The following is a 26,594-nucleotide window of genomic DNA, read 5'->3' as shown; positions in this document are numbered from 1 at the left end:
TCCTATGCAGCACCCAGTAGTATTCCCTGCTCTTGCAGAACTTTTATGCTTCTCTTCCCTTAGTATCAAATTCTGCTGGAATATTTCTGTAAGTAAAATACAGAAACTTTAGAATTAACTATAGTCCTTTGTTAGAGATGAGTGTTTTTCTATTCTGCTTACATGTCTATTACAGGGCATTCGAACCCCAAACTCTAGGCAAACCAAACTGAGGATAGTTATTAAGTCAACGCATTGATTGAGGAAAGTACAGATGCAAGGGGAGGAAGATGAATGTACCACTGCTCTGAGTGCTCACGCGCTGGGACGGGAAGAGCCATGAATAGGGAGTTGGAGAGGAAAGAAAAAAAGTGCAAAGAGCTCCCGCCATGGCCGAGGAGAGGGCAGGCGGCGGCAGAGAGCCCAAGTGGGAACAGGGGTCTTCTTCCTCCCTCTGCCCAGCCAGGCTAAGAGGCGGAGAAACTCACCTGAACCTGGAGGTTCAGAAGGGGTGGTCAGGCAGCCCCTAGAGAGGCTTGAGTCCTGGCAATTATCTATTTATAATCTTATGACAGTAGATTTCACATTCTGCCTCAGGTGAGCAGAGAGAGACAGCTGACTGGTCTGGGTTAAGGGCTGGCTCAGGAAAGGGTCAGCCATGAGGCCAAGTTCTGGAGTCTAAGCTTAACCAACAATGCTGCCAGGATTAGACTTAAATTCTAGGGAAGGAGACCTCCCTCCCAGGAAGGTGCTCAGATGTGGAAAATAAGGTCTAGGGAACTGCTTAGACAAGAGATAAGGAGGAGCCAGATTCTTCTCTGATCTTCAGTAAAGCTCAGACTGCAAGGGCAAGCCTAAAGACATTCCTGCTTTTTGCTTTCAGGGGTCCAGTCACCCTAAACTACCTGACAAAGCTACCTGACTCCTTCTCTCACGTGTGAAATGTGGCATGTGTGAGGTTGGTGTGTGTGGTGTATGCATGTGGTGCATGTGTATGTGCCCCTCAGCACCCTATGCACACACCTGTGGGGAAGGGTGGGGCACTTGCCTGCGGCAGCCTGGACCTGAAGTTGGGTATCCAGCTGAAGTCCCTTACTGATGCAAAGCTTGCTGTTTGCATGTCAGGGTGATTTTTCCTGGTCTCCGCTTTCTTTTGTGGACCTGAAGTTGCCAGCACACTTGGCCACATCCAGCTGTTTATATGTGATCTAGAGATTTGAACCAGGTGGTTTCAAGTCCTCTCAGGCCTCATGTTTGTCCAGGAAGCTCAGTTAACTGCCGACTCTCCAGCCCAACTTGCATGTTCGACTTATTGAGAACTGGGCAATAGAACAAAATAGAGAGTTCAATATTGGGAATAAGACAGTACAAAGAGGTGGGGGAAGGCTGGAGAGGAGAAATCAACCAAAATGAAATATATTTTAAAAATTCCTATTGAAACCTGTTATTTTTAAAAATAAAAAGACTGGGGCTGGGGAGGTGGCTCCGCAGTTAAAGGCACTTGCTTGCAAAGTCCGCGGGCCTGGGTTGGCACAGGTTCAATTTCTCAGGACCCTTGTAAAGCCAATGCACAGCACAGTGCATGCACAAAGTGGTACATGTGTCTGGAGTTCATTTACAGTGGCAGGAAGCCCTTGCAGAAAGCATTTCTGCCAAAACTTCCTCACTCTCCTCTCTCTGTCTCTCTCTCTCATTCTTTCATTCTCTCTCCTCATGAATTAATAAGCCAATGCATTAAAAAAGAAAAAGAAGTAACTTTTTCTTTTTCAAGGTAGGATCTCACATATACAATATATACAAATATATACAAAGACTATGTGGCAATTAAAAAATAAATTAATTAAAAAAGAGAAGTAGCAGAAATCATCAGTGTTCTTGAATTTTGTAACTTATATGTTTCAAGGAATTGCTTTTGTTTTTCTTACACAATTGGTTTGAAGAAGAGATTTTGTGCTGATGACAGTTTAGCTTCCTCTGGTCTACACACTGAGTCATACAGTCTCTCCTATTAAAGTATAAAGAAAATGGAGTCGATAATAATTACATGTAGCTATTCTTTCTGAAAACTTCCTTCAGAGTCTAATTCCTTCAAAGTTTCATGTTCAGAAATTTTTTATTGATTTTAATGTTGAAAATATAAATCTTGGGAAAGATCAGGGAGAAGTAAAATAAATTATAGATCATAAAAAAATAGTTCAAAGTGGACATCAGAGAATGACTGGCAATCTGGGAATAAATATAATAAAGCATTGACCATATTAGCATAACTGTTATTTTCAAGCATTCATTTATTTATTTGAAAATGAGGCAGAGAGAGATTGTGAGAGAGAGAGAATGGCCACACCAAGGCTTCTAGCCACTGCAAACAAACTCCTGATGCATCCACCACCTTGTGCATCTGGCTTAAGTGGGAAATCGAACCTGTATCTTTAGGCTTTGCAGGCAAGTGCCTTAACTGCTAAGTCATCTCTCCAGCCATACCTGTTATTTTTAAAAGAAAAGTTTATAAAATGTATAAATAACTATAGATTTAATTATGGAATAACTCACTTAGAAATCATAACTTATATTTTAAAACAATAAAGACCAGAATATGCCAATGAAACCTTTACTCAGACCATAAGGTGTGGTAAAATTTAACATTTTGAGGTTTAGACATTATTTTATAGTTTTTAAGACTTTATAAAGGTTCATCTATCTCGTTAAGTCATAATAGCTGAGGCCTTACAACTCTTTGTCACAATTAATGGGCTTTTAAATGTATCACGGGACACTGTGTGCACGTGTGTTTCCTTCTTCACTCTCAGTTGTGCATTTCTGGGACTAATATTGAAATTAGTGAATACTCCCTGAGCTGACTCTTACTTTAGACAGCTAAAGACCTTGGAACTAAAACACCAGGGTAGAATTAACAATTTGTCTTGGATAATATACAAAGTAAATAAACCTGGGATGAATAATTGAAAAGGGGTTAGAGTGGAAACATTGAACTTATAGAAAGTTAATTCATACCTGAAAGCTCTCCATAGTCAATGGCTATCACCATGCATCTGCTGAAGTCGGTTAGTATGATCCAGGAAGGTGCACTTGTAGATTGTCAGTATTTTACCATTTTATCTGAAGTACATAGAATTTATCTGCTTGATAGGGTCCTAGAATCATAAAAGCTCTGGCAATCTGAGGAATTTGAAAGCTTTGTCATGGGTATTTAACTCTCTTTATTAAAGAGAAAGAGAGGGGTTAGGAACGTTTTCGGCATTTTAGCATGTGAGGATTTGTAATGTACTTCACTAAAACTGCAGTTTAAGGGAACCTAGGATTGTGGATGGGCAGAATGATGGTTAGATTGCTTTCTTACTGTGTGTGCAAGGCCCTGAGTTTGATACTAATCATTGCTTTAAAACATACTTGAATGTTTGATTGACATTAAAATAAAAGAAAATTTAAAATTAATATTTGATTCACATTAGTATTATAGTAAATTTAAAAAAACCCTGAGTTTTCTTTATTTGCAGAGAGAGAGGGAAAGAGGGTACTTGTGTACTATCATCTCTTGCTGCTGCAAACACACTCCATATACATACAGCACTTTGTGCCTCTGGCTTTAGTGGGTACTGGGGAACTAAATTCTAACATGCAGGCTTTGCAAGCAAGGCTGTTAACTTCTAAGCCATGTCCCCAGCCCTATAGTGAATTTTTTAACTTAATAATCTGTCCTAGGTAATAGTCGTAAATATGTTTGTAATTGAGCTATAACTATTTTAATTATAACTTTATCTTTTGTTTAAATATGTTTTAAAAATATATTGCTTTAAAAATGTTTTTAAAACATATTTCCTATCTTTCTAATTCCAGGTTTCATCTACACTGGAGAAGTTGTACACCGAATGCTAACAGCCACACAGTACATAGCACCTTTAATGGCAAACTTCGATCCCAGTGTATCCAGAAATTCTACAGTCAGATATTTTGATAACGGTATATGTTAATTAACCTTTTCTTCCCCTCTTTCTTCCTTCCTTTCTTCTTCCTTCCTTCCTTCTCTCACTCCTTCTTTCTTTGACAGAGAGAGATAACATGAGAGTGAGTGTGGGCATGCCAGGGGCTCTGGCCACTGTAAACAAACTCCAGACTCATGCATCAAATTTTGCACCTGGCTTTACATGGTACTGGGGAATTAAATCCAGGCTGGCAGACTTTGCAAGCAAATGCTTTTAGCTGAGCCATCTCAGTTAACCTACTTTTATTTAATATATATTTTATGGTATGAGCATCAAATCCATATCAATTCTTTGGAAACTTTTCAATAGACTAGATTTGTAAGTTGTTTAATATAAATACTTTGAGATGATAAGTAAGAAACTGTGAAAAAAAAAAAAGGGCCAGGTATGGTGGCATACATCTTTAATCTGAGCATTTGGTTAGCAGAGGTAGGAGGATCACCAAGAGCTCAAGACCACCTTGACAGTACATAGTGAATTCCAGTTCAGCCTGGGCTAGAGCAAGACCCTACCTCAAAAACAAACAAATAAACAAACAAAAAACCCTGCTCAAAGCAGTATAAACTACATGGTCAGATGGCTCAAATTCATTTATTCACTAATTTGTTCATTCACAAAATGTTTAGTCACATTTATAACACACTTTAATAAATGAGTTGTTGTAGAAAGTATCTCAAATTAAGCAAATGCATGTAAGTGATGCTATTTGCATTAAGTCTTTCCTATTGAAAAAATAACAGATATGTACAAATTTTGCTAGTGCGAATATAAGTAGAGGCAAGTAGTGTTCTCTGTTGAAATTAAATCTTTACACATTATGATAGCCTCTGTGTATATGAACATGCCCTGTCAAAAATATAAAATGGAAACTATTTAAATTTCATGTAAGGAAATAAAACTTTCTTACTTTAAAGCATGAAATAAGTCACAGCAAGACCTTAGTGCATATACTGACAACAATGTAAACTTCTACATCTCTGGAGGATGTATAAAATAGGAAAAACATACAATACATCGTTAAATGTCATTAAAAACCAAATAAGAACCAGTCATGGTGGTGCACGCCTTTAATCCCAGCCCTCAGGAGACAGAGGCAGGAAGATCACTGTGAGTTCAAGTCCAGTATGAGACTATATAGTGAATTCAAGGTCATCTCGGTTGAGAGCAAGACTATACCTTGAAAAACCAAATAAATAAGTTAATTTAATTAAATTAAAAATAAGAAATTCAAGGCCATAGAGCTAGAAATGAATCTTTACCTCAATATCTTATTGAAAGATGTAACTTTGATATAAGGAAAACATATAAGCAAAGAGTAGTTTGCATTGGAAAAAATTAATTTAAAAAATTTCCATACTGTATAAGATAGTATTAATTTGTACAAATGACAGTTTCATCTCTGAAAATATGGGAAACATTTAGGGTACACAATGGTATTTCTACTATTGTCTTATTTCTGACAATCAACTATAAAATACACTAGTGTTATTGGCCTGGTGGTGACAGTAGCCTTAGGAAAAATGGTATCATTTCACTGTAAAAGCAATCTAAAAACCAGTGGTTAAGCCATTTCATAGGTAGCCATAATCACTAAACACGCTTAGATATACACCTTGGGAAAGGCATTTTAAACAATTTTAGACATACCAAAGTGAAATACAATATTAAAACTCTACGTGTTAGTCATAGAAACTATTTTCTACTATTATTATAAAATGTAATGCATTCTGTCCTTCTATTTTTTATCTGTTGTTCAAACTCATGACTGTTAATGCCATAGTGTGTTCAACTAACTTGTAAGTATATTTATGAGGCAGGTCTATAGCCAGGAACTTATCAAACTAATTCATGGTCTCCATTTAGAATTACCTGAGAAACTTATTACAACTAAATAAACATGTTTGAAGAGTGTTGATTATGTCCCAGTACATGATGGCAAGGGCGTTCATTATGAGTATGGGACTTTAATGAGCACATTTGTATAGTATCAGCATCAAAACCAGAAAGTGAACTAAGTAATTCTTTCCTGTCATTTCTTTTACATATACCCTGTTCCTTTTCTAAGTGATTTGTGAAAGTCAATGTTTAGCACTCCACTGGCCCCTAAATTATTGGAAACACAGACTGTGATCACCCAATAGGACATTGCTGGAGCTGCGCATGGGTACTTCACAAGAAGATTACAATAAAATATTCAATGAGTAGATAAATAAAAACTCAAATCTTAAGATGAGTTTTTATTTTGAAGAATTATATAGTTATTAATATTCAAAATATGTTTTATCTTATTGAAGTAAATCTGTGTTTTTTAAGAGAAGCAAATTTAAATAGTATAAGGTTCTGTATATCATAGCTACTTTCTGAAATATTCTCAAACATGTCAGGAATTCCAAGTACCCTCCAGAGAAGGGGCAGAGAAGACAGGCTCTTCTAAGACAACTTCTGTAAGAACCACAGCACTAGACTTTAAACATGAGCCCCTGCTTCCAGGCGTTCTAGCCAGCCCGGAAGATAACTGCAGTCTGCACAAGAACAGACCATTAAAGCACAAAAGAGAAAACCTCTTAAAATGATCCCTTTCATTAGAAAAATAATTTGGTGGCTCACAAATAGCAAATCAGACACTGTACTTCTTACCAATGAGCAGAAGCCTGGTGGAGCACAAAATCAGAAAACCCAGGTTAGCAGCATCCTTAAATAGCACTAGGGTATTCCACTTCTGTTTGTATTTTGGAAGCTTAAAAAGAAATAATATCCATTACCTGTCAGTTAATTATGGTTCAGGAACCTGAATGCTAATAATACATATGATGGTCCAGCGACTCCTCTCTTCTGATTGGTGTGCTTAAGTAAATTCCGAGACAGAATGCAGGTCAGGCATGTCTGAAAGTGGTTCACTCAGAGCTTTGCAAATATAAACTTAGTTCTTAGTTAATTGTTTTCTAATGCCCATATAGTCTCTTAAATTGTCACTGTCTAATGCAAAAAATAGAAGGAAATAAATTACTATAAACATTTTTTTTTCTTTAAAAGCCATTCCTATTCATCTCCCCACCAGAAAGTATTATATTGCAGCACTATTTCAACAAAGTTGAAGCTTGAAATACTGGTCCTTTGATGAGCACAAATATAAATAGTTAGCAAAGTTTAAAACTTCCAGAAAACACTGATCCTCAAAACACTTTCCACTAGTCTCTAGAGAGGTTCAGATATCAGCAAGTCCTGGGCAGGTCCCAGTACTGCACAATACTCACCCAATACTGTATACTCTGTTTTGTCTCATGTCTATTTCTAATAATATATTTGAAATAGCAGTATCATAATTCACAATAAATACTAATTTATGTAGACCTCTCATTTTCACAAAGAATTTGAATTGTTATATTCTGTTGTATAAACTGTAGAAATTCCTTAATAGAAAGAATTACCCTTCCTATGTTACAGGAGAGGAAACAGGTCCACACAGGTGAATTAGGCCCGAGCTTACACAAGCAAGTTATAAGAACAGTTAAACAATTGTCTTGAAAGTGAAATATACTACCAGGTGTGCCACAGATTAGGTACTATGGATGTGAGTGTTATAGGCGTAGGGAATAAGAAAGAAGTTTAAAGACCCTCATGATGAGAATACCTACCCTTGAAATTATAAAATTATGGGAAGATTCCTAGCAAGCGCTCTCTTACCATTTACCATTCTAAAAAAAAGTCATTCCATATATATATATATATGGCCCTAAGAAGGGAGAGCCCTGGACGTCGCCTATAAACTTGATGGATGTTCCATAGTTTAAAGCACCAAATTTAGGCTCAACAGTATTCTGTGGTTATTTCTAATGCTTTACCTCAAAAGAAATATAGTTCTGTACGTTAACATTCTTTAAGGATCAGGTGTTTAAAATATTGGAATTAAGAAGTCTAATAAAAATTGTCAATTATCTTGAGATATTTATTACTAATGCACAAAACAGTTGCTAAAACTGAGTTCTACCAAAAAGTAATGGTTCTTTAAAAATCATGAATTTCCTTCCAGGAGATTTTGTTCTTTTAGTTCTGTAAATCTCATTTTCAACAAAATTTTTGGTGACAAGATTAATTTTCAATCCAAAATCTAGAGTAGGCAAAACTCATTACTGTTCATTTTCTATTTAAAATATAAAAAATGCATGATGTCAATTGAACCAATGAATTCTCATCAGCAACTTGACTTTGATAGTATTTTCAACTCATAATTCACATTGTGTCATATTAAGCACCAAAGATTCAGCTATCAGAATGTATTATATTAGCTGTGCAGTTTTGCCCTTACTTCCTGCAAGAGAGCTTCGGGGATCCTAGACCATGACCCTTTCTGCTACTTTGTGTTCCTCAAATCAATGCCACAAAGACAGAAATGAGGCATTGTTAATTAAAGAGGACAATTCCCATTAGTTTTAAAGGCACCTCTTCAGTGTGGAAGAGTGTAATTCTAAATACACAAAGATATTATCACAAGTAGGCCTAACTGTTTCAAATGTGTTCCTTTGTCAGCATTTGTCAAAAAAAAAAAAAAAAATTAAAGTCTGTTCAATCCACTGGGCTGTTCTTAAAGTAGAAAACAGCTCATGGAAATTTCAGCAGGTAATACCCATTAATATTAAAATCCTAAGGCAACTAACTTTTAGGCAGGCATGGTGGCATATGCAGTTAATCTCAGCAAGGCCACCCTGAGACTATAAAGTGAATTCCAGGTTAGCCTGGGCTAGAGTGAGACCCTACTTAGAAAAGAGAAAAGCAATGCAGTTACTTGATGTGAAAGCAAATGTTTTTATGAATAGATGTTCTCAAAACTAGGGAGTGTGCGTTTTCTCAGTGCGTCTCTTCTCTCTTGCACGTGCTTGGGGCCGCAGGCACGGCGCTGGTTGTGCAGTGGGACCACGTGCACCTGCAGGACAACTACAACCTGGGTAGCTTCACGTTCCAGGCAACGCTGCTCGAGGACGGACGCATCATCTTTGGGTACAAAGAAGTAAGTAATAGGTAAACGGTTTTGGTCTTCAAATATCGCTCGTTGGTGGTTAATATTATAAGTTTTGACCTCTGCTAGCATTGCCATTATGACCCATGGTTTTGTAAAATCGCTGCAGCAATATTACAATAAGTGTCTGAGGAAATCCATTTCCAATTTGTGAAGATTTTTTTTCTACATATGTAATGTGTGTTTGATATATATACATATATATGTGTGTGTGTGTGTGTATTTGTTTGTATGTGTTGGCTGCATGTGCGTGCATATGTGTGTGTGCACACGTGTGCATGTGCATTTGAAAGCCAAAGGCTGAAATTGGGTGTCTTCTTTAATCACTTGCCATCATACTTTTTTGAGACAGGTTCTCTCATTGAACCTGAAGTCACCAGTTTGGCTAGTCCAGCTAATATAATACATTCTGATAGCTGAATCGTTGGTGTTTAATATGACACAATGTGAATTAGAATCTGAAATTAGGTTCTCATGCCTGCATGGTAGCACTTTATTGGCTGGGTCATCTACCCAGCCCAAGATTCTACACCTATGTACCAATATTAGTATTTATAGGATTTTAGGGTTGCCTACTTGATTTCTATAAAATGTTCACATTTGGGCTAAAGAGATGGCTCAGCATTTAAGGCACTTGCCTGCAAACCCCAAAAACCTGGGCTTGATTTCCCAGTACCCACATAAAGTCAGATGCACAAAGTGGCCCATGCCTCTGGAATTTGCTTGCAGTAGCTAGATTTGTACCCATTTTCTCTCTTACTTTCTTTCTTTCTCTCTCTCTCTCTCTCCCTCCCTCCCTCTCTCCGTATCTCTCTTCTTTCTGCATGCAAATAAGTAAACAAATCTTCTTTCAATTTGTATCTCTTTCTCTTTCTTCTTTTTTATTAAGTGGAAACTTTGTATGGACACATTATGGGTTGGTACCATCATTTCTGTCCTCCCTGCCCCCATTCCACTGAGATACCAAGTGGGATTGCTGGTATTCCCTACAGAGTTGTGGGCTATGAATTGTGAGAGCAGTAGTCAGTCATTTGGGGGGTATCCAATCTCACAGTCTTTCTGAACCCTCTTCTGCAAAATTCCCTGAGCCTTGGTGGGTGTGTTTGAAGCCTACTAAAGTGTTGAGCTCTCGGAGGCTTTAGGATGTCTGCTTTGGTTGATTCGAGGATCCTCAGTGTCTGTCTCCATCACCCTGGCACAGGTTGTCCGGCTCACATGGAAGCAGCGCTCTTGCCCATCTTGCCAATTCCTCTGTGGTTTCGCCTGGTCCCTGACTGATATGCAAGGGGTGGTTACCTCCTTGGTTCTTGCTGCCAGCTTCCAGTGAGCAAGCTTTCCCAAGTGTCTACCTCTAAAATAAAAACAAAAAAAATGTTTGTATTCTAGTTTTCTAAAACTGAAAATGGGGATAGCTTCACAGTACTGAGTGCTCCAGGAGTGGACCCTGTTATCCTGTTGGGTAAGGCTTATTTTAAGGATTAAATTTGATAAGAAAAATTAATGAGAACCTAAATGACTGAAGAAAGAAAGGGCTTATATTTACACTTCTTTCATTTCACAAACTGACAAAAGAAAAGGAAGCTTCGCTAAATTGTAGACTTAAGTTTGCAAATGGTTTAGACTAGAGTAAGAGTGTATTTGATTTCAAATTACCTTGACAGTGTGATTAAAGTCTACTTGATAACTGATGTAGGAATAAAGCCCCAAGAATTACAGATGTGCTTTTTGGACAGTTGGTAGTTAGGAGAGAAATACAATGTACATTAATGGGCATTGTTTACTCATAATAATACAGACACTTTATCTTCTTTTAAATTCAATGATTACCTTTTCTTTTAAAAACAAATCCCTAGTTATAAAAAGACTGGTAGTAATAAGTCACTATGATCAAATCTTCTAAAATTCATCTATTTCATCAGGTGATAGCTAGGGGAATTTCAACTCAGTAGAACAACCTTTAAGATCTGGTAACTGTGGCAGATGCTTTCACTCTCTCCCAGAGAAATTCTAGGTGAAACTTTCTGTTGTTTACTTGGGAACGTATGTAAGTGGAAGATAATATGGGATAACTCCTGCTCTACATTGCTTTATCTGGAGCTATGTTTTGATAGCACATTCCTTGGAAGCTGAGGGAATGATTTCAAAGGCCTAGTTCATTCTTATTGTTTGTTGTAATCTAATGGATTCTTGGGATGGTAGCGGTACATTGGGAAATGTTTGTTTTTAAATTTTCAACAGTTTTACAGTGGTAAGGTTTCTGGAATGATTGGGGTCAGAAAGTCTAGCGTCTTAGCTCTCACCAACTCCAGACACTATCAAAACAGGTTTGTGTTCTTAATGTGGCCATTCTCTCCAGTCTTACTATCAAAATTGTCTTTATTTACATTGTTCTCAAAGGGTGCCTCGCATTGCTGAGTAAGGGACCGATTCCTCTATCCTCCCTTTGTTCTGGCTTGGTATTTAAAATACCAAGTTTTTCTTTTTCTTTACTTTAATTGAAGAACGATTTCTCATTATGGTTTTCCTGTTTGGTTGTGGGGAATATTAGCAGTTTCTTGTCATCTGGCTTCAAAGACTGGTTCAGCATCTCTGTCCTCTGGATTCACAGATGTCGTTTCTTTGCCTCAGCATGTTTTCTTCTGGCAGAAAGCAGATTCTTTCCCTTCTAGATTTTTTTTTTTTCTGAAAATTTAAAATACATTATCTTGCTGAAGTTCTGTTTGTAAAATTTAATGGTGAACAGATTAGCTCCTTCTAGAGCACTGGCCTAGCATGTCCAAGGCTCCAGGCTTAATCCCTAGCATGACAAGGAAAAAAATAATTGTTTCTGAATTTATTTTTGTAATATTTGCCAGTATGCATCCCTCTGCATTTTGATTGGTAACTAGATGTTCTCTGTACTTCTGAAGAGTGTTGTATTGTGGGCGGGGTAAATGGTGCTTTGCCAGACGTCATGGCCACGGAGGCTCGCGCTGACCCTCTCGGCAGCTTCCCGCGCCCCTGCTGTTCTCAGTGTTTGGCAAAAGCAGAGCACATGGTGAAAACTCACCAGTGCCGATTGGCTGTAGGTTTCAGTGGGTCCACTAATGCATCTTTTAAATTTCTTTGAAGACTGTCTTCCTTATTTATACAGTAATGACCCTCATGCATGGTCATCAGCCTGACAGTATTAAAGATGGTGCTGGCTAAATTTATAAAGAAAACATAATTCAAGAGAGAGGCCAGGAAGAGCTCAACAGAGAGCGCATTAACATTTACCCATTGCCGGGCATGATGGCCTTTAATCCCAGCCCTCCACTCAGGAGGCAGAGGTAGGAGGATTGCCTTAAGTCCTTAAGTTCAAAGCCACCCTGAAACTACAGAGTGAATTCCAGGTCACCCTGAGCTAGAGCGAGATCCTACCTTGAAAAACCAAAAAAAAAAAAAAAAAAACCCATAAAATAACTTCAATTCTATGCTATAGTATAGTATTGAGCGCTATGTGTGAGTACAATAAATATAAAATTGTAAGATAATATTTGTCCAATAAGCTACCTAAATGTGTAAGTACAAAATCTATATATTTGTGTTCTATAAGTCACATATGAATATGTATATATATACATATATATATTCTAATAGAAGATTAAAAACAGATGGAATGAAATGCTGATTATAAGCTCTTAAAGAATGTTTCTAAGAAAACTGTAGATGCAAACAATTGTATATCATAGCATTTGTCTGAATTTTAAATACTTGAAGTATAAAATTGTATCTTTATAGATATATTAGGATCTAATTCATTTCCATATTTGGATATGATTTTAGTTATCCCACATAGAAAAGCTCTTGGTGTTTTAACTTTTTATTTTCCCTCTAAATGTAAAAATATGACAAATTGAGTGGTTCTTCCTTGATTATGTCCTAATAACAAACACTGGGAATAAATCAGTAAGTTAATAAAACAACAAAGAATCAAAGTGCATGTTCTCTGGGAAATGACTTCAGAAAGAGGCAGTGTGTCCTTTTGTCAGCTCTGCTCTTGGTCATGTTGTCGTGGGGCATTTTGTATGAGGTGACGGCACTTGTCTGCTGCCTGCTCTTTGCCTTTGGTGACATGAGGAGGTTTGTTTCATAGGGTGGTGCTCCTACCCATGGTCAGGTCATGCCCGGCTGTCCTGACCTGATGGTCTATAACTAGTGAGTTTCCTTGCCCCTGAAGTCACAACCTCATACCTTTCAGGTGCCTCTTACAAATGCAAGATTTTGTGTTTCCTTGATCTCTTCTCTCCGCTCAGTGTTTCACTCTCGGGCCATGTCTCCACAAGCTCCCTTGTCTGGCTGTTGCCCAGACAACTCACCACCTCAGGCGTTGTGACCTTGAGCCAGTTGCCTAGGCTTTGCTATGTGGACATCCCTTCACTGTCTTCTTTCCCATGAAGGCCAAACACTAGTTGGCCACTTCCTTTGTGGGCAGTCTTTAAATCAGAGGTCACACTGATTGTGGTCTTAGATTGTGTGTGTGTTTGTAAAATAAATGTATCCCCAACATTTAAACATTAGAAGGTTTCAAATTAAAACTGGATGTGCAATTGTTAAAGATGTCTGAAACCATGAAAGCATTTGACTTAGATTTATTCACAACAGCAATTGGGAAATGTGTGAAGTATGCTTACCTAACTGTTTCCTTGACAGTTTCTTGTTGTTCTTGGGTCAGTGTATGCTTGTGTTGAAGCCCCACTTTGAATTCAAGGGATGCTTTTTTTATCAACTTCATTTTACATATTTTCTTTCAGATTTTCTACAGATGGGGCAAAGGGAATATCACTACTTTTTCTTTTTAGATAGAGCTGGCTATGTAGCTTAGTCTGACCTGAAACTGGTGATCCTCCTGCCTCAGCCACCTCTGTGTGGTCATTATAGGCATGTATCATGTGGGATGTGAAAAATGATTCTAAGTTCATTCATCTCTGCATTCCAATGGTCAGTTTGCTATGCAGTGTCTGACATATGAGAGTTCAATAGCTATGCACTAAAAGGAAACAAATTAGAATGTATAATGTTAAGTTTAACTAAAGTTTCTTCAAATGTAGCTATAGGCAATTTGGCATTAATAGTCTCAGCTTCATGCATTAGTTTGTCATTAACAAGAGTATGACTTTTTGTTTGTTTTTTGGTTATGGACATTTTTCTGTGGTGTGCATGTGTGTTCATCTGCATGTGAGTGTTCCAGTGGGGAGGGAGTGCGTGTGCGTACGTGTGTAGGCACATGTGTAGGGCAGAGGACAATCATTCTCAAGTATTCTGTCCATGTCCTTTTGAGATATACTCTCTCATTGGCCTGGACCTCTCCACCTCTTGGAATTCAGGTGCATACTGCTGTTACAGGCGACTGTGTCACTCAGAGATGGCACCAGACAGAGTGGAGAATCAGAAAAATTATTCATATAGACAGAGACTTGAGGGATTATTTTCTAAAACCTGAGTACTGAGCTCTGATAGCTCAGAGATTTTGTAGACAAATGTGGCAGGGAGTGTGACATCAGCTTGAATTCCTTACATTATTGATGGGTTACAAGTTTCTAAGATTACATGCTTTGGGGGCACAAACAGAAAATTCCTTAGCAATCAGTCAGTGATAAAAGAGTAGAAGCCTAGAGCATAAAGCTGTTTGTTCAGCAGTGTCGGTGTCCAAGGCTGTGCTGAGGAGATAGCATACAAACAGGTGTAGCTGCACAGATAGGGAGGAGACCCGGGCTCGTGCTGTCCTCCTGGTCAAGGCTCATAGCTAGAACTGTGAACTGTGCTTTAGGATATCATCTGGGCCTTGCTTCTTTGTTCAATTTCTTCCAGCAGCATCATCCCCAGCTTTTTTATGGGCTCTGGGGATAGGTCTCAGGAATTCAAGCTTCTAAAGCAAGCACTTCACGGGCTAAGCCATCTTCCCAGGCCTGAACTTGACTTTCTTTTACCTACTGAACAATGCAGAAATCGGATCTGGAATGTTAATCTAAATAATAAGTGCCTAGACACTATTTTATCTTACTAACTTCAGAGTAATTCTTTTCCAGTGAAGTTCTGATAGGCACATGTTTCCCCACACTGTTCAGCCAAGCTCATGCTGATGTACTGCACTCTTGGTCAGGCAGATAGTAGAGCCATCATGAAAACAAATCAATATTTTAGTGAGGTTTCAGGAAAGAACAAAGAAGGGAACAAAATGAAATTCCATTCCTTCTTCTTCTTTTTTTAATCAAACTCCAACTGCAGGCACCATCGTGTGTGCACATGCGACCTTATATACTTACATCACATAGTGCATCTGACTTACCTGTGGCAACTGGAGAATGGAACATGAATCCTTAGGCTTCATAGGCAGGAGCCTTAACTGCTAAGCAATCCTTCCAGCCTCCATTACTTCTTAAAAGATGTAAAATCTGATGTCTTAAGGATCTTGTAAGCCCTATATCCTGGAAAATGATACAATAGTGTGGAAGAGACCACAACCTTTGTGTGTGAAGCATCTAATAAAGGCCAGGGTATCCTGCCCTAGCATTGCTCACTCCTGCCTTTCATCTCCTCTAGCTTTTCCAGTGCCGTCCAGCTTCTGTGGTTAATTTGCCTCAATATTACATTTCAGAAAAATTTGTAACAAATAACAAACTCATCTGTAACTTTTAAAGTGGAACAATAATCAAAATATGTTGGAAAAAGGAGTATTTATACATGCTGTGTAAAACAAAGTGGAAGCATATCGGGGTTGGCTCCTGTGCTCCCCCCGATGCCAGCTCTCCCTGTCTATGTCCCTCCCGTGTCGCCTCTGAAGTGAGGGCGCTTGCCAGTCTCTCTCAGAGAGTTATCATTCACGATTGCCTCCGCTTTAATCGCTGAACGGCAACTCTACAGGCATGTGAAGGTAATGCAGACACATTTCTTCAACTAAAATAAAATGTGTGTACTTGGAGGTTTTTATTTCACACTAACCTACTGACATCCCCAATTTGACTCACAAGAGGTTTTTGAGGACAAATATCAATTTATGTAGAAAGGACAAAATATCTTTTCATAAAATTCTTAGTTTTGGTAGTTTGACATTTTTTGTCATATTTCACTGATTTGGATACTTGTATCCTTTTAAGTATAGACCAATCTTTAAATCTTAACAATATGACAGACTCCATTTTTGTGCTAATTTTATCAAGCAGTTGTTATAATTCTAAACAGATTGTTTATATACACAAACACACACTCAACACACACACATGCACACATACACACACATGCTTCGTTGATACTAATGAAAAACAGTTTATTTAAATGTGCCTTTTGATATTCCTTCTAAGACATCTTATTGGTCTTTCATTCTTTTGTTTAAAACTGTGTCTTTATTTTATTATTTATGTCAGAATATACTTGGAAAATAACAGCAGACTCATATAAGAGGAATAGCTGCTCAGTTTACAAAGCACAGTTGGAACATTTACGGATCACACTGGTGTCTCATTTTATACCAAGACAGACCCCACTCACATCCCAGCTCTATCTGCTAGCTTTTGGCATTTTGAAGTAATAACAGCATATATAAATGGAGAAAGAAGTGAAACAATTATATGCAGAGTAGAGAGATACAGACATATTTAAGGATATTAGGAACTTAATTCAACTGGCCAAAGCAGATTTTTTTTCCCAAAACCTGAGGTATAATAGTTTTATTGAAACATTTGAGTATCTTTTTGGGAAACACAAGGAACTGAAGAGTTCTTGTATGTTTTCATCCATTTTAATATTTCATCAAGAAAAAACAGCATCACTTTAGAATTCCCAGTCTTGCTCATGAACTGTACATAACTTTAAAGAAAAGTTTGAAGCCAGTAGTGTTATTGTGAATTTATCTTCCCCACCCGTTGCCCTTCTGGCTTCTCCACCTTCCTAGCCTGCTCTTTAGAGGTGTCCAGGTTCTCTATGCACAGACATGCCCTTCTTACAGACTTCCACGTGACTAAGCACACTGAGGCTGGCCTGGGAGAATTCCTGATGAAGTGTTCATCTCCATTTGTCTTATCTCTGAAACACAGTCTTAGGGTCACCCTTTAATCCTACTTCTTCTCTTACTATTAAATCCATTTTTTAAACTTTTATTTATTTATTTGGGAGCAACAGAGGGAGAGAGAGAAGGAGACAGAGAGATGAGAGAGAGAGAGGAGAGAGAGAGAGAGAGAGAGAGAGAGAGAGAGAGAGAGAGAGAGAGAATGGGTGTGCCAGGACCTCCAGCCACTGCAAAGGGACTCCAGATGTGTGCGCCCCCTTGTGCATTTGGCTAACGTGGGTCCTGGGGAATGGAGCCTTGAATCGGGTCCTTAGGCTTCACAGGCAAGCACTTAACCACCAAGCCATCTCTCCAGCCCTATTAAATCCATTTTGATAGTGGTACAGTTCAACCATAATTCATCACTTGGTTCTCTTTGCCACCTCTGCCATTGGTCCAGCGTAGATCTGCCTGCCACCTGTCATGGACAATTGCAATGCCTCCTCTCTGACTCCTTTAAACTGTGTAGCATTGATCGCACAACTGACAGAGTAGGTTTCTTTTTTTTTTTTTTTTTTTTTTTGAGATGTAAAAGAATTTCCTTTCTCTGTTTAAAACTCTTCAAATCTTGGCCATGTTTTTGTTTTTATTTTGAGTTTGGTTTAGTTTTTAATATTTTATTTTTTAATTTTTTGTTTATTTTATTTATTTATTTGAGAGCAACAGATAAAAAGAGGCAGAAAAGAGAGAGAGAGAGAGAGACAGAGAGAGAGGATGTGCCAGGGCCTACAGCCATTGCAAACAAACTCCAGACATGTGCGCCCCCTTGTGCATCTGGCTAACATGGGTCCTCCTAGGGAATCCAGCCTTGAACCAGGGTCCTTAGGCTTCACAGGCAAGCGCTTAACTGCTAAGCTATCTCTCCAGCCCTTTAATATTTTTATTTTTATTTATTTATTTGAGAGGGGGAAAGAGGCAGACAGAGAGAGAGAGAGAGAGAGAGAGAGAGAAGAGAGAGAGAGAGAGAAGAGAGAATGGGTGTGCCAGGGCTTCCAGCCAATGCAAATGAGCTCCAGATGCATGCCCTACCTTGTGCATCTGGCTTTTGTGGGTACTGGGGAAATCACAAGGTCCTTTGGCTTCACAGGCAAGCGCCTTCACTGACAAGCCATCTCTCCAGCCCTGGCTTAGTTGTTAAAGATTTTTGTTGTTGTTGTTTTGTTTTTGTTTCTTGGGAATCTTGCTTTGTAGTCCAGGCTAGCTCCTTAAACTCTTAAACTCCCAACTTGCTGCCTCCACTTCCCATGTGCCGAGGTTACAGGTATGTGTCACCATGTCTTGCTGAATCTTCCTATACTTTACGTTAAAACTTAACGTCATTATCATAGCTTTCAAGGAATAAACTTCCCTTTTGATGTTCTCCTTGCACTGCCGCCTCTATGTGTACTATTTCTGCTTCACTTATAAAAGAACCTTTATTTTCCAAAGCACAGCAAAAGCACCTCAGTCAAGCCCTGGCTGCCTCACCACCCAGAGCTGTTTCCCAAACACCGCATGTCAAGCTTATGTACTCCCTGTGACATGGTGGAAGAGTGTCTTCCTATCAGAGATGCCTTGTGGCTCTCCTCTTCACAGATATTTCCAGCCTTCTCTAGTCCTTCACCTTTCTGTAGTTTTCCTCTTAGCACCAGCTGCCCTCTAGCCTTCTGCCCTGTTATCTTCACTTGCTCCGATGCTTGTCTTTACCTTGTGGCTTGGAAGCTCTGTCAAAGTGGGATCTTGGTATTGTTCTTCACAGTGACCAAAGTAATGTAAGACGCATGTTCTACTCATATCTGATGAATGACTGAATGGATAGATGAATAATTAATACTTTCTATAGCTTCTTATCAATCATGGATAGTGTATATGCTTTCTGGAATAAATTTCTGCATAGTAAATATTATTTTCAGAAATTTCCTTTCTGCTTTATATACTCCCACAGTTAATTATGACTCAGATAGTAACATGGGAGGGAGTGATTTGTCAGGTAGTACTCAGAATTTGGCTGACAGTTTCTACTCACTTCTCTATTTACATATAGGTGGAATATTTCACCGTGTAATCTCTGTTTGGATCATTTTTAATAGTCTACTTCTTGAAAGTGTATAGGGTTAAAATATTCAAAATCATGAAATAATGGTTTGTGGATGGAGGAGGTCCTTCATGTGCCACTGGAAGATTCTAATCTTGGTTCTAGGTCGCCAAATAGGGTGTATCACCGTGATGTTGGTTAAGAACTGGGCATGCTGCTATAAAACTTGTAATACTTCAGCATCCCTTAAGAGATGGAACAGTGTGATAAAATAGTATACAGTGGGAAAATGCCAGTTTCCATTCCTCATTTCAAGATAATGCCACAATTTTCAGGAATAAAGCTATGTGAAAAGTTCAACACAATTTTATGATTTCATGGGAACTCTTCATATCTATCCTCTGACTCAAGTTCCATATTCATGGTGCTATCCTGTTTGTTATGGATAATATAATAATGTCAGATTATACATACACACACACACACACACACACACACACACACACACACACATATACATAAATGTGATACCCACATGTGGCTCACAGTTGCTTTCTACCTAAAGGTATTTGATGCATTTATTCTTACCATTTGTTTTCTTGTACTGTTATTTATTGAATATGGTCCCATGCCCAGTTTTTATTTATTCATTTATTTTCATGGAGAGAGAGAGAGAGAGAGAGAGAGAGAGAGAGAGAGAGAGAGAGAGGGAGAGGGAGAGGGAGAGGGAGAGAGAGAGAAAGAGAGGAAGGGAGGGAAGGAGAGAGAATGGACGTGCCAGGGCCTCCAGCTGCTGCAAACAAACTCCAGATGCATGTGCCCCCTTCTGAATCTGGTTTTATGTGGGTACTGGGGAATCAAACCCAGGTCACTAAGCTTTGCAGGCAAATGCCATAACCACTGGGCAATCTTTCCAGCCCCCATGCACATTTTTAATTCTGTAAATTAGAAATAGAGGAATTTTATCTTTAGTGGTATCTTTCTTTGTGTAGAAGAATAGACACAAAGACCTTACTTCATTTACAACAATGAATCATTTCTTCATATATTCTCAATGCATCCTAGTTCTGTTGTTTTGAACTTCTAGATTTAAAAAAATATATCTATTTTTAAGCAAGAGAGATAGAGAGAAAAGAGAGACAGAGAGGGCTGGAGAGATGGCTTAGCGGTTAACCGCTTGCCTGTGAAGCCTAAGGACCCCGGTTCGAGGCTCAGTTCCCCAGGTCCCACGTTAGCCAGATGCACAAGGGGGCGCACGCGTCTGGAGTTCGTTTGCACAGGCTGGAAGCCCTGGCGCGCCCATTCTCTCTCTCTCCCTCTGTCTTTCTCTCTGTGTCTGTCACTCTCAAATAAATAAATAAAAAATTTAAAAAAAAAAAGAGAGAGACAGAGATAATAGGCACCATGGCCTCCAGACCATGCAAACAAACTCTAATGCATGTGCCCCTTTGTGCATTTGACTTATTGCAGGTACTAGGAAATTGAACTGTGGTTGTTAGGCTTTGCAGGCAAGTGTCTTAACAGTTTAGCCATCTTTCCAGCCCCTCGTTCTGTTTTGTAACTACAAGTATTGTATTTTATAAACAGATCTTTTATTTTCTTTTTTTTTAATTTTTATTTATTTATTTATTTATTTGAGAGAGACACACAGAGAGAAAGGCAGATAGAGGGAGAGAGAGAGAATGGGCGCGCCAGGGCTTCCAGCCTCTGCAAACGAACTCCAGACACGTGTGCCCCCTTGTGCATCTGGCTGACGTGGGACCTGGGGAACCGAGCCTCGAACCAGGGTCCTGAGTCTTCACAGGCAAGCGCTTAACCGCTAAGCCATCTCTCCAGCCCCAGATCTTTTATTTTCTTAAGATTCAAATTTAGGGTATGAGACCACGAAAGGTCCCATAGCTCACTGAGTGTTTTCCATAGGAGCTTCATCTGGAACAGTACACTTCATCATGCATTACAATTAAACAAATTTACCTGTGTAGTAAATCAGCCATACATTCTATGACTAATATTGCACAGTAATCAGTGTTTATGGAATTAAGTGTGTATTATAAAGACTTGCTCTTCTAGGTTTTATATCTGTAAGATCACATACAAATAGAGGCTCATAAAAGTCTATGAAATATTTTTAAAAAGGCATATAGGAAAACAAATAATGAGAGAAGAACATGAAACTATGGCTGGCTCTATTTATGATCCACCTTGGTGTGTGATAAGTTTATAGAATCTTGCATCAGTTAGATTTTCTGAAAATCTATTTCTTTCAATATTAAGTAGCCCTCTAATGGACCAGGAGGTCTCTTTTCTCTTGATCTCATAGAATACATTGGTAAGATTCTGAGGTATATTGTATGTCTTTGTAAGGGTCCAAGGATAGCTGAAGAAAGACCCCAGACTCAAATAGTATGTAAAAAAGAATGTGTCTATTCTGCAGAATCAGCCAGCATGAGGGGGTCGACCATTCATACAAAATGGCAACTCTGAAAGGAGCATGCAGGCCCCTTTTAAGCACAGCTAGGGGAATTTTAGGCGGGCTAGGTAATCTTTTTAAAGCAGCAGTTACAGTTGTACATCTCTGATTGGTTGGGGAAGAAGGGGAGAAAGGTTGCGAAAGTGACGTGTCTGGGTATGTTTGGACATTTCTCCAGGAACTGACTCAGGCCCCAGAGCACACCACCGAGGACATGCCTTTTGTTTGTGGTTTTTTCCAGAAGTCTTGCCTGTCTCTCTGGGAAACTGAAGCTTAGGCCTAACTGTAAAGTGGAGCAAATTTGATCCTCTCATCTTTATTCTGTGGTCTCCCTCATTCCCTCTGCTCCATCACCTAATTTTGCTCATTAAGCAAGATGATCACAGTCTCCTCCCTGAATATCATTTGAGTCTAACACATATAATTCTGCTTTTACTTTTGCAGATCCCTGTCTTGGTCACACAGATAAGTTCAACCAATCATCCAGTGAAAGTGGGATTGTCTGATGCGTTTGTCGTTGTCCACAGGATCCAGCAAATCCCCAGTAGGTAGAAGGGAATTGAAAATATGAACCTTCTATGTGGGTAAATCACAAGGGTATTATTGCTCTTAAGCTGATGAAAACTGAAGAAAGAATCACCTATGTCATTGCTGCTTGCTAATTCTGCAGTTTGGTTTATGGCTCCCATCTCCATTATTCCAGTATTAATAAGTTTAAGGAAAGAGAAATCACATGGCCATCCAAGGGTAATTAATTGCTTTGGCTAATTTTGGATTCTTTGGATAGTTGGCTTGGTTGAGTGGAGAGAGTTATTAGAAAAATGAACATAAATCAGTGATTGACTATTTGATTGATTGATAGGCCTGCAAATGGGCATGTTTATTTATTTTATATAATTGTGTAATTAGTGCTTTGTGCCATGCTTTATTTATAACACTTAAAAATGGAAAATAAACCAGGCATGGTGACTCATGCCTTTAATCGCTGCACTTGGGAGGCAAAGGTAGGAGGATTGGCATGAATTCAAGGCCACCCTCCGACTACATAGTGAGTTCCAGGTCAGCCTGGACTAGAGTGAGACCCTACCTCGAAAAACCAAAAAAAAAAAGGGGGGGGGATAAAGTAAGAAGCAAAAACTATTTAGACAAATAAAAATGTAGGAGAATCTGTACCTACCAGAGAAAACATGTTTCTCTGTTTGATTTTGCTTATCTAGTTTGTAGACCCAAAACATGTGCATTGAGTTACTCAGTCACATGGTGCTGGGATGTGCTCCATGAAACACGTGCTCAGCGTGCAGGAGACTCTGGGTCCAGCTCCAGCACCAGAGGGAAAGAGCAAAAAGAAAGAATGTCAAAATGTCGACTATATTATTTAGCAGTTCTGTCCATGTAAACATTGCCTTTTAAAAGTTACTCCCAAAATTATCAAAAAATTTCTAAAGGTGTTAATCCTAGTAATATTTGCTTTTTTAAAAAATGTTTCTTTAAAATAAGAGATAATAAAATATTCGTAGAGATTAGATCATTTCTTTTCCTTTCATTCAAGTTCTTTTTCATATATTAGTAGACATAATTCATCACATGTGTATGCTTCTGGGACTGACTTAAACTGATTCTGCTTAAATACGTCATCTCTCACTTGCAGAGAGTAAATGAAGTAGAAACCAGCCTCTTCAGAGCTGCGACTTGCCTAACAGCAGTACGAGGCTTATCTTACTTCTAAATGGCATTTAGAAATGGCAGCTCTATGTTCACCCTCTCCTTGTTGCATTTCTCCGTGTTAGCTGAGAAGATGGTGTAAGGGAATTGTTAAATCAAGACTAATTTTCCAGAAACTAAATTGTACTGAGAACAAAGCAAGGATATATGCAGATGTGTAGGCAACATAATGGCTTCCTGACAGAACTCTTAAATGAGAGCCAGAGCCCTAGAGAGCTCAGAGGGAGTACTCACATTCTTTCTTTCAAAGGTGTTAAATCAAGCATGACTCGAGTCAGTTATTGCACAAGAAAAGAAAATGTTAGTTCTACTTTATTTGTTGCTTCTTTTCATCCATGGAAGAGTTTTCTCAGAAGATATTTTACTGCACTTTATTATTCTGATACATTATAATTTAGAGAACAGAACCCTCTAGAATGCAAAAAGACTTTTTTTATAAATGTATTTTGGCATGTGATTATTATATTCAATCTTCCTTTTTTATAGACTTCATGATCTCAAAATTCAGTTTCAGATCTGTTGTTTTAATTTAGGGGGAAAGTATTCTTCAAAATATGAATTTAATTAATTAAATTTGGAAAATTCTTATGAATCTTGATGCCAGGTTATGTTTGATGTCTGGGGCTTAGCACGCATTTCACAAGTATTACTGAGGGCTACAGCTCGAAGCACAGCTTGTCTAGGCAAGCTGCCCACATGGAATGGCATTCCAAGTACCTATTGATCAGGCTACTTCATCCCAAGAAAGATCAGCCAAGAAGAAATGCAAGTTCTGAATGTTGAATGTCTCCAGCCTGGTTATAGATGACACCATACAGAATCAAGAAAATTGGAATTGGTGTGATCTACTCCAGACTTTTTATCAAGAAGAAATTTTAATCTTAAGAATTTGTTCCCATGTAATAAAATACAGAAGTTTATGATATGAGCTCCTGTATAAGTGAATAAATTTACATTTAATGCCAATTTAAAAAGGGGAGAACTGCCATATTTCTTATACCAGAGATTGTGATAAATCAAGATTTATATAATACAAGTTAAACAAGTATTGTTTTCATTGTTGTTGTTGTTTTTTGTGTTTTTTTTTTTACTGAGAAATAAGATGATTCCTAGAGACGTTAGTTATTAATACTATCAGAATGTAAGTAAATATTTAAGCCCTTTTCAAAATTCTGTTCCCATGTTAACAACTCTCACTATTGGGAGTAATCCCTGTTGATAATATGAATCCTTTATTGTTTCAAGCCCCCACCTTTTCCTCTCCTGAAAAGATTTAGGGGACAACTGATTATTATCCTAAAGAATGGGTGATTTCTTCTTTGCCCTATTCCAAGATACATTACGCAGGACCCTGTTCTTACAAGGTGAGGTTTCTGTTGCTTAACCCATGCTAGTTATACAGGTTTTAGAATCTAGGCTTTGGATGTAATGTAGCCACAGCAGCATAGGAACATGGGACTCAGCCTTGATGAAAAAAAACCCACATACTCCTATGACCTTGCCATTATCATAGTATTCTTAGAGTTGATTAAGCATTCAAAATGCTGTAAAGCAATTTAAGTTGAATAAAATTTCTGCTTGACCATTTCTCATAGCATCAACAAAAAACTCATTTTTTTTCAGTTTGTAAATGCTTCAAAATAGCAAATGATTTCTGAATTAACTTTGAAGTGTAATTAAGGCAGCTCTTTCCCCATGATCTATAGTTAAAATATCAAAGGAAATTAAAGTGTTGTTAGGGAGCTAATAGACAATCTTGAGATTATAAGGGAAATTACTTTGCTCTTTCCAAAAAGAAAAAGAAAAATTTTGGTGTAACTAATGCTTTTATTTGTAATAATAACTTTTTTTTCAATTAGAGAAAGTACACACAATATTGCAGGATGACTACTGGTTAAGAGACTTTGAAGATATTGTTTACTTTCTATCTTTTCTTTATGTGTAAAATGGGCACAAAGTAAGAAAATGCTTGTACCAATAACTATTATATTTTTAAAATTTTTGTTAGCGAGCTGGGCGTGGTGGCGCATGCCTTTAATCCCAGCACTTGGGAGGCAGAGGTAGGAGGATCGCTGTGAGTTCGAGGCCACCCTGAGACTCCATAGTGAATTCCAGGTCAGCCTGGGCTAGAGTGAAACCCTACCTTGAAAAACCAAAAAAAAAAAAAAAAAAAAAAAAATTTTGTTTATTTATTTGAAAGCAACAGAGAGAGAGAGAGAGAGAGAGAGAGAGAGAGAGAGAGAGAGAGAGGAGAGAATGGGTATGCCAGGACCTCCAGCCGCTGCAAATGAACTCCAGACGCATGTGTCCCCTTGTGCATCTGGCTTACGTGGGTCCTGGGGAATAAAGCCGCAAACTGGGGTCCTTAGGCTTTACAGGCAAGCACTTAACTGCTAAGCCATCTCTCCAGCCCAATTATTATATTTTTAATCCTTGCAAAGATAGTGGTACTGATCCAGAGGTGGTGACCCAGCCCAGGTACCCAGGAGAAAGGGCCCATAGGAAATATGTACTATGAAACACTTTCCATTTTCCATGCTTGAGACAATGTATTTCTCAATATCTATTCCTATAGCTGTCTGTGTGTACTTCTATTTTTCATAAGATATATTCATAATACTTTAGTTAACAGAAAGAGAACTACATAAACTAGTTGTTTCAGTTTCCACTGGTACAAAGATATAAATGGGGATTTGTATACAAAACATTATTCAACTTCTCAGAAGTAGGAATTTATAGATTATTAATTAATAATTACACATATTGAGATAGGAATATAGTCAATTCAAGTTCAAAGTAATTTGTAAAACAGAACTCCAAAGAATATGTGAACTACCTAGAAATCTACTACTACATGTCAAGATTTTCATGTTTCTGCATGCAATCTTGCACCAACAGTATGTGCATATTTAGACATACACTGAGGAATTTGACATTGTGTTATAAATATTTTGTAAGCATCTATAACTTTAAGATTTACATTATTCTGCATAGCTAAATACTTATTTAAAATATAGGCAATAATGGCTACAGTAAATTCCTATATTTCATAGTTCATAGAAACTTCCTTTTCAGTTGTTGTTATATCTGTTTGCATACTAATCACTAGTGAAAGGATGATGAAAATCATTGCATTTTACCTCTTATACACATCTTATTCATTAAAAGTAAATTTGTTGATGGTAAATGTTAGTTATGTCTTAATGCATTTTGGCAAATTGCCTATCATAAGTGTTACACCAGCTGGTTGTTCTGTTTACATTATATTAGACACCCATTTCACCACATGTTGTCAGACACTGTTATCATTTGGAACATTGTGAATTTAA

The 26,594-nt window shown here is 38.1% G+C and overlaps 1 protein-coding gene across 1 annotated transcript in view; it reads left to right on the top strand.

Annotated features, from left to right (window-relative positions):
• Positions 1-26,594, top strand: part of Plxdc2 (plexin domain containing 2) — a 444,295-nt gene that overhangs the window by 318,407 nt on the left and 99,294 nt on the right. Inside the window, exons 5-7 of the mRNA XM_004668408.2 lie at positions 3,835-3,957; positions 8,867-8,985; positions 21,988-22,087. Coding sequence (XP_004668465.1) covers positions 3,835-3,957; positions 8,867-8,985; positions 21,988-22,087 — 342 coding nt within the window. The remainder of the gene's footprint in view (positions 1-3,834; positions 3,958-8,866; positions 8,986-21,987; positions 22,088-26,594) is intronic.

This window comes from Jaculus jaculus, chromosome 15 (assembly GCF_020740685.1).
Source record: "Jaculus jaculus isolate mJacJac1 chromosome 15, mJacJac1.mat.Y.cur, whole genome shotgun sequence".
NCBI lineage: Eukaryota > Metazoa > Chordata > Mammalia > Rodentia > Dipodidae > Jaculus > Jaculus jaculus.
This window is presented reverse-complemented; position numbering and strand designations above follow the sequence as displayed.